The sequence below is a fragment of the Salvelinus sp. IW2-2015 genome, linkage group LG33 (genome assembly GCF_002910315.2).
Source record: "Salvelinus sp. IW2-2015 linkage group LG33, ASM291031v2, whole genome shotgun sequence".
NCBI classification, from domain to species: domain Eukaryota; kingdom Metazoa; phylum Chordata; class Actinopteri; order Salmoniformes; family Salmonidae; genus Salvelinus; species Salvelinus sp. IW2-2015.
Window position 1 is genome coordinate 18,125,032 of NC_036872.1, and position 9,338 is coordinate 18,134,369.

At 39.0% G+C, this 9,338-nt stretch overlaps 1 protein-coding gene across 1 annotated transcript; it reads right to left on the minus strand.

The window, feature by feature from the left end:
- Window positions 1–2,028: 2,028 nt before the first annotated feature.
- On the minus strand, window positions 2,029–8,877 carry LOC111957642 (ubiquitin-conjugating enzyme E2 D4). Its single transcript, XM_023978530.2, has 7 exons — window positions 8,614–8,877; window positions 4,622–4,685; window positions 4,364–4,395; window positions 4,181–4,258; window positions 3,977–4,082; window positions 3,205–3,298; window positions 2,029–2,147 (listed from the first exon to the last, which is right to left on the minus strand). Exons 1-7 carry the CDS (start codon window positions 8,842–8,844, stop codon window positions 2,102–2,104), a joined length of 651 nt encoding a protein of 216 aa, XP_023834298.2. The 5' UTR covers window positions 8,845–8,877; the 3' UTR covers window positions 2,029–2,101.
- Between the last annotated feature and the right edge of the window lie 461 nt (window positions 8,878–9,338).

Genomic DNA, 9,338 nt, shown 5'->3' on the forward strand with positions numbered 1-9,338 from the left:
GATTTGGTAATGGCCTCATTCCAATGTGTGTCTGGGCCCATACGGTGTTCCTGCTTCAGGGGTGCATTGCAATATTAAAGTTGGTGCCGATGTGTGGCATTCCTGTTCAGGGCCACATTTCAATATGAGCTCTGTGCCCATATATGGAGTTCCTGCTCGAAGTCTGCATTCCAATACAGAAGACAATGCCCATATATGGAAGTTCCTGAAGTGTCTTCTGAATCTTAACTCTTCTCTTGAAATCGATTTATTAACATATCAACGGCCAAATGTCTTATACTCCCTACCCCCGATACTTTTTATTCACTTTCCACGGCAACATCAGACAGTTATACTTTGGTTAAAAATTATCTATGGCTCAAGACAGATGCAGTCTAAATAATCCAGCACCTGCACAGGATTATGTTGACGTTAAATTTGATATTACTAATGGCAGATTAATCACTAATGGCATAACTACAATCAAGCTTGCAGAATACTAGGTTACTAATGCATTACACATGTACACTGTTGCAGATCAACTGGAAAAATAAAGCGAAAGTAAAGTTCCAATGATGAGAACAAAATCTCAAGACATCTGCTAAAACAAATATGCAGCTGCCAAGATCCAGGTTAGAGCTCATGTTACAGCTTATGTTACAATGTAAGATGTAAAAGGCACAGGAAACATTTGTGAAACTTCACAATAAACCATGATGACAAATACATCTGAATTTAGTCAAACAAAAAACGAAACTAAATGTTTATTCATAAATCTGCCACAGTTTGTCATTAAAGGAAGTCTTTAAGCTCCCATCTAATGGAGAGAAAAAAATAATTAAAATACTCCAGTTTTAACCAATGGCATATCCAAAGCATTAGCATGTGCAGTGTTTCTCCAAGCATTAACAAAACCTGTTTGAAAACATTCACATCATAGTGTTGTACAGTAAAACAATGTGATAAATTGAGAAGGGGAAAGCTAATGAATGACCCATGTCAGATGTTTCAAAACACAACTTCTGGATTAAAGCAGTAACTCACTGTGCAAAACAGGTCTGATCATTTCTCACACCACAGGTCACTACAGTGCCCTTTCACAGACAGGTGAGTTGGATATATACCTGAGCTACTGTATTTAGAAAGTGGCATTGTATGGCTGGGAGGAGTTAATCTCAGAGATTAGCTTTACCAGAGTTTKAGTGTCTTTACAGTTGGATGCTAAATGGCAAGATGCTAGCCCTGGATGGATCTAGGACAAGAAAAGGGGACATAGATGACAAGTGAGAAAAGTAGTGGCAGTTTCAGAACTTTTTCCCTGGTCGCTTTCCCATGAGCACAGATACAGTCCAGCTCACCTTGATAGCACCTCTCTCCAGGCTCTTCAAAGACCATCTGTCACTGCATTTGGGACATTTCCAAATGCATTGAGTGAAAACAAAATTGGCTCAGGYGGAAGCAAAATTACTTGTCTTACATCACGTCTGGGTTTGAGACCAACCAGAGACTGTCTTTCAAGACTTTGTGGGCAATAGAACCCCGCTGCTGGATATAGACATGCACCTTTGTGCTGAGCACTCCACCTCAATTTCWCAGCTAACATCTGAGAAGAGGTTATTACAATAATACAGCAAGGCCACTGAATACATGAACACAAGACATCCAGAGGGACAAAGAAAGTACCTTTGAAAGGAGGGAGAACCAAGCCGCCAACTAGTCCCCTCCAAATTCAAACCCAATGTTTCAGCATTCAGTAGAATAACACAATCATTATGATAATAACAGTGATCATAATAATAAGAGTATGAATAGTAACACTGAGAATAATAGTCACAATAGAAGTAGTAATAGTTAAAGTCTGGGTGTGGTGGTCTGGACCATGAGGTTCCAGTATTCCATAAGGGAGTGCTTTCAGGAGTTCCTCAGCAGATCCATACAAGTCATGAAAAACAGCACATGGCAGCAGCTCAGCACTTAGCAGCCAGGTTGCACTGTCCCTTATTTTATCGCTTCCTTCTCCAACCCGAGTGTCTAGTTATGTTTCCCCTCTTGTTCGTTTGCCTTGGGTAAATATTAAACATGTTTATTTTCTTCTTTTAGTGTTTTAATTTAACAGGCATTTTCACATTGCATACTTCTGTGTCCATTCTCTTGCTAGTCTGTTGTACCTGTAAAACAAAATGGAAGGTTTGCACGATACCAGAAAAAACTAGCACACTGGTATTCTTGAATATTCCACAAATAATTTAATGCAGCATTAACCAGGTTTCCATACAACCTTTTTTGGCAAGTTAAGTACGGATAWAAAAATGTTTGATGGAACAGACCAAAAAAATAAAACACTTTCCAAATGTCAACAAAACACAAGACAAGGAGAGATCGTAGTGTCTGTAAAATTAATTATGCGAGAAAAGACGATGGAAATGCCTTTATGTGCAAATATTGATATAATAATAACCATCATATTGAAGTAAACTTGGAGCCACAATATGTGTGGTCCTCCCACTACAACTCGGAAAAGCATGCAGTTTATGACGCTACAGATGAAATAAGTTATGATGAACTTCACAGGGTGGTGAAAGAGCACGGTGATGAATGATGATGCTTCTTTCCAATAAATAGAGGGTCTTATTCTGGTGACATGATGATCAATGCTTGGCTGCTGTTTGACAACAAAAGAAATACAAATCTTGCTCTTTTGTCCATAATCTCATCATGAAGGCTATCCTACCCACACTGTATCTGCGAATTGTTGGCTAGAGCGCACGTGCCAAGACCAGTGTGGGCACACTCGCAATGTAACGCAACATTTTCTGACAAAAACATCAGTAGAGTTGAAAATGCGATAGAAACCCATTTAACTTGTGTTTTTTATTCAAAACATTATTCTGGTAATTTAACCACAAAAGTTATTTTTATCTATCCACAACAGGTCAYTTTGATGGAAACATCCCTGGTGGGAAAATGCACATATTGTTTTTATGCAGATTTTAAAATATTCATATGATAATCTGTCACAAGTTGGATGGAAACCCATCTACTAATACCAATGTTATGGTGAAAAGACCTTCAGAGTTGACTGAAATGTCGGGAAGAAATGAATGTCTATTGACCAAAACGTTGGAATTAAAGATATTTAATTGTTTGTGGACTAGGCCCTATTCAAGAATACCAGTATGCTGGAGTTTCAAAGCAAGGGAATCAAATACTGTTTGGCACACTCACTTTTCCCTGTCAGCTTTGTAGGTGTGTGCAATCTCTGGTACAAGCGGGTCATCTGGGTTCGGATCGCAAAGCAGAGAGCAGATTGACAAGAGAACTAATAAAGAATGGAAAACAAAAATAATCAACTTTGGATAGCTGCATCTAAACCTCCTCCAGCTGCAGACACGCATGACAACAGTCAACARCAAAAAATATCCAATATATTTTATTATCCAAAAAGTAAAACAATTAACCATGCATGTTCTTTAAGGGGAATGATACGCCTTTAATACACCTACCAACAGCTCACATSCATATTGCTATGACAACCGTTACTGTTGACCACCTCTATCTGAGAGCCATAAAGTGGCACATGATGATGACTGCCCTTTTCAAGTCAAAAATGAAATATTTATTATTCTGACAACTATTTGAAGTAGAAAATAAAACAATGAATTGCTGAATTTGATCCCTAATTGTCTTCTACATTATTACCAGGAGAGACATTGACTAGGTCAAACAATTGTTTCTTTAAAATGTTAGGCCAACTCTTAAAAATATAAAATTACTGCTTTTCAACAAACCACCTAAATTTGTATGCTTACAGTTTTAAAATAAGACAGAGGGATAATATTCTGTCTGGCTGTCATATGAAAACAAATTGTCCTCTGCATTATTTTTAAATGTATTGTCCATTAAATATACAACTATATAGTTATACTGCATGTAACGCCAGGAAATATTAAATTCCAACCCCATGTCAGATCTTATACCAATATTCACAGGGGCTTACCTTTTGATACAGTGAGTGCAGGCGACCATTGCGATCTCAATATATCCAGACAAATACTTCCATTGCTGTTGATATTAGGGTGGTAGATCTTTGTCGTGAACGCAACCTGCAATTGAATTAAGTATTTTATAAACCAGCACTTACTTCTAGCACTATGAATTGTGTTTCCTAATGTCAACTGATCTTATGTGATTTTTTACTCACCTTTGGTGGTTTGAAGGGGTAATCTGTAGGGAAGTGAATAGTCAAGAAGAACACTCCTCCCTGATAAGGACTGTCATTCTAAAATAAAATAAAAACATGTTTAGAAAGAGGATAAGAATACCCTTAAAGCTTATTGATGCTAAGCTATGTGCTAATAAGAGAAAGGGAAGTTAAATCACATACCGGACCCATTATTGTTGCCTGCCAGTGAAACACTAAATAAAATTACAAATGGGTTACAATTAATACCYAACAATGCAATGTCACAGCCTCACCCATCGCGTTGCTGCCCATCAAAAGTTTCCTAAAATGTAAGTATTGTGTATCTGTGCAAATCGCAATACTGAATGTCTGACAGACTGGAACTAACTGTAGTAAAAAAAATTCAGACGTGGCAAATATGACATTAATATAAAGGATTTATTCCCCATCCCTACTTACAATCATCTCCAACTGGTCCCGCTGAGCACTGTGCAGGTGGATCCCTCTGCAAATCTGTCAGTTCCTAAAGAMATATTAGAATAATAATCAATAAATAAATACAGGCAGTGTCTAAAATTCACCTTTGTATCCACTACTAACCGATGTGGCCAGGAAGTAGAAAATTCTGTCATGGATATCAAAGTTTATTTGTCACGTGCGCAGAATACAACAACCTTACAGTGAAATGCTTACTTACAGGCTCTAACCAATAGTGCAAAAAAGGTATTAGGTGAACAATAGGTAAGTAAAGAAATAAAGACAACAGTAAAAAGACAGTGAAAAACAGTAGCGAGGCTATATATAGTAGCGAGGCTTTAAAAGTAGTGAGGCTACATACAGACACCGCTTAGTCAGGCTGATTGAGGTAGTATGTACATGTAGATATGGTTAAAATGACTATGCATAGATGAACAGAGTAGCAGTAGCGTAAGAGGATATAACTGTCATTGCTATATATTTTATAAACAGATTGCTTTAAATATATATATATTTATATATATCTTTGCATAGGTAGTCACATCTGGGTCATATTCACACAGTTGCTTTACAACAAATTTAAAATTTCTTATTGCACAAGTTCAGGTAGTCCCTCCCAGTTCGTCTATTTCTAGTGATTCAGACACTGAGCAACAATGTGACAAAACTGACATTCAGATAGGGAAAAATAAATAGGCTTACATCACAGTTTGATGACAGTTGTCTGGTTGAGCACAGAGTTGGGGTGAAGGGTGTCACTGCCAAATTAACTACCAAAGCCTCTTCTCAACTTTGACATTTAGGCTTACATGACCAGCTTTACRCAGACTGGTCTCATAGACTAGACGTAACATAGTAAATGTAATCCCGGGACACTAATTAGTATGATACAGCGCATTCTGAAAGTATTCATACCCCTTGACTTTTTCCACGTTACAGCCTTATTCTAAAAATGTATGTGTCCACCCCTCCCATCAATCTACACATAGCCCATAACGACAAAGCAAAAACAGGTTTTTACAAMTGTGCAAAAAAATACAACTGAAATATCACATTTACAGTACTCAGACCCTTCACTCAGCACTTTGTTGAAGCACCTTTGGCAGCGATTAAAGCCTTGAGAATGACGCTACAAGCATGGTACACCTGTATTTGGGGAGTTTCTCCCATTCTTCTCTGCAGATCCTCTCAAGCTCTGTCAGGTTGGATGGGGAGCCTTGCTGCACAACTACTTTCTGGTCTCTCCAGAGATGTTCGATCGGGTTCAAGCTGGGCCAKTCAAGGACATTCAGTGACTTGACGTTGTCTTGGCTGAGTGCTTAGGGTAGTTGTTCTGTTGGAAGGTGAACCTTCACCCCAGTCTGAGGTCCTGAGCAGGTTCTSTGTACTCCGTTCATCTTTGCCTCGATCCTGACTAGTCTACCAATCCCTTCCGCTGAAAAACATCCTCACGGCATGATGCTGCCACCACTATGTTTCACCCTAATGATGGTGCCAGGTTTCCTCTAGACGTGACGCTTGGTATTCAGGATAAAGAGTTTAATCTTGGTTTCATCAGACCAGAGAATRTTGTTTCTCATGGTCTGAGAGTCTTTAGGTGCCTTTAGGAAAACTTCAAYTGGGATTTCATGTGCCTTTTACRGAGGAGTGGCTTCTGTCTGGCCACTAACATAAAGGCCTGATTGGTGGAGTGCTGCAGAGACGGTTGTCRTTCTGGAAGGTCCTCCCATCTCCACAGAGGAAGTCTGACAGCGCTCCAGAGTGACCATCAGGTTCTTGGTCACCTCCCCGACCAAGGCCCTTCTCCCCAATTGCTCAGTTTGGCTGGGCGGCCAGCTCTAGGAAGAGTCTTGGTGGTTCCAAACTTCTTCCATTTAAGAATGATGGAGGCCACTATGCAGACATTTTTTGGTACCCATCCACCTCTGGCCTGCTCGCCTCCCTACCTCTGAGGAAGTACAGTTCCCGCTCAGCCCAGTCAAAACTGTTCGCTGCTCTGGCACCCCAATGGTGGAACAAACTCCCTCACGACGCCAGGTCAGCGGAGTCAATCACCACCTTCTGGAGACACCTGAAACCCCACCTCTTTAAGGAATACCTAGGATAGGATAAAGTAATCCTTCTAACCCCCCCCCCCTAAAAGAGTTAGATGCACTATTGTAAAGTGGTTGTTCCACTGGATATCATAAGGTGAATGCACCAATTTGTAAGTCGCTCTGGATAAGAGCGTCTGCTAAATGACTTAAATGTAATGTAATGTAAATGTARCCTTCCCCACATCGGTCCCTCAACACAATCCTGTCTGAGCTCTACGGACAATTCCTTCGACCTCATGGCTTGGTTTTTGCACTGACATGCACTGTCAACTGTGGGACCTTATATAGACAGATGTGTGTGTCTTTCTAAATCTTGTCCAATTAATTGAATTTACCACAGGTGGACTCCAATCAAGTTGTAGAAACATCAAGGATGATCAATAGAAACAGGATGCACTTAAGCTCAATTTCGAGTTTCATGGCGAAGGGTCTTAATACTTACGTAAATAAGGCATTTCCGTTTTATATTTTTAATAAATACGCAAAAAATTGGGCCCTTTGTCATTATGGGGTATTGTGTCTAGATTGCTGAGGATTAAAACATTTTATTTTTTTTAAGAATAAGGCTGTAATGTAACAAAATGTGGAAAAAGTCAAGGGGTCTGAATACTTTCCGAAGTTACGTTTGGTATGGCTACATAAGATTGGTTGGGTGAGCATATAACGCTAGCATCTAGCAACCGAAAGGTTGCGTGTTCAAATCTCATCACGGAAAACATTAGCATTATAACTAATTAGCAACTAAATACTACCTTTTGGCTACTTTGCAACTACTTAACATGTTATGTAATCCTTCCCCTTTAACCTAACCCCTAGCTAACACTAGCCACAACAAATTGGAATTCTTAACATATCATACGTTTTGCAAATTTGTACAAAATGGATGGACATCCACAAATGAATACATACAATACAAACGGTAACATATACTAATTGGAGTMTCGGACTTCATTTTATATCTATCACCGAGTCCAGGTTGGTTTTACTACACAGGCCCTGACTTAATTGTGCCATACTGTGAAGTTGTTACACCATGCCAAGTATCCCTACTCAACTTTTAATACATTGACAATACAGACAAAATACAAACAGACCACTATTGTTTCAACTGTTCACCAAAATGACATATTTTAACTGTTATGGTCCACTAGCCGTGTACCATTTGAGGTAAAATGGTATGACATCACTTATTGTTGGAAATAAATAAGTACACTTTCTCAATAATCTAGTTCGCTAACATTTTATGAAAARYCTGTCCATTCTGTTATAAATACATTGCTTGCCACAGCGCCCCATTTGCTATTCCATATATGGCAACATTGGGGTTAAGTATTTGGCAACATGCAAACAGCTGTCATATGTCACGCGTGCGCATTACCTTCCAGCACACTCATTCATTCAAGATGGCAAAAGATAGGTACCATTAGCAAGCTAACGTTAGCCTTAAATTGTACTTTCTCACCCGGGTCGCCAGACACAAATACATGACTAACTTGCTTATTTATCTTACACTCACAATGTGGTCATATTACTTGCACCCCYACCAAATGCCGTTATGTAACGGGCCTGTACCTACCTTAGTTAGCTGCTAACATTAAGTGAGGACAGCTAACTAGCTAGCAAAGAAATAATGTACTGTTAAGCTAACAGCTTAGCATAGGCAGCATGAAATGCGTCAATTGCAAAAGGCCACCATTGGTTTCTCGTCTTTGTCTGTCTATCTGCCAAGTATTTTCAAGGGGAGCACAAACAAGTGCTTGTTACATGAAATGTGGCAAACGATTTTGGAGAACCATACTTATTGTAAACATAGCTAACAATTTAGCGGACTAGTTGCAACGCAGGCTGGCAGGAAGAAATAAGCAAACAAAAACTCACCTTTTGAATTCTTTTCAACGCCATTGCTAGTTTAATTAGATATGGGTCTCTAATACACTTGGCACAGATACCTTGGGTTAAATTACGATGTTTTTCAAACCAGTCACGTTGTGTGTATATAAATAATGTAACAATCGTGGGGTTTTCGAATAAAACTGCAGTTTCCACGGTAGAAGGTTGCGGTTTTGTTAGGTTTCTCWCCCCCTCTCTCCTTCCACTCACTGGCAGCATCTGCTGCTGGAGAGCAATTCCAGAATATCGCGAGACAAGGAATTAYTTGGGCAGCTGACAATTTTTAGTTATTTTGATTGATTTAGGCCTAAGTACCCTATCTCCTGACAATGAAGGCAGTTACACATGACCATCGATTAATTGATTGCCCTACCTTTGTTAGAAATAACATTTATATCCTTTTGATAATTTTGTAATTATTGATTCGTAATTTATTTTGGTCAGGCGTGGTGCAGATTATTATTGTGCCTAATTAGCTGGATAAGAAGAACCAAACATTAATTTAARTGTTTTCGAAGTTGTTATCCTGTTTGGACCACTATGCCAAAGACATTCAACATCAAGCCTATTCCAACAAGACTGATCCTATTCCAARAAGACTTTGATTCTAAAATGTGGATGAGGTGGGTACAACATTTTCAAATTAATTTTAATGGAGAGCTCAAACAAAATAACCATACTAAGCAAACATTTACAGGGGAAATCATTTAGCA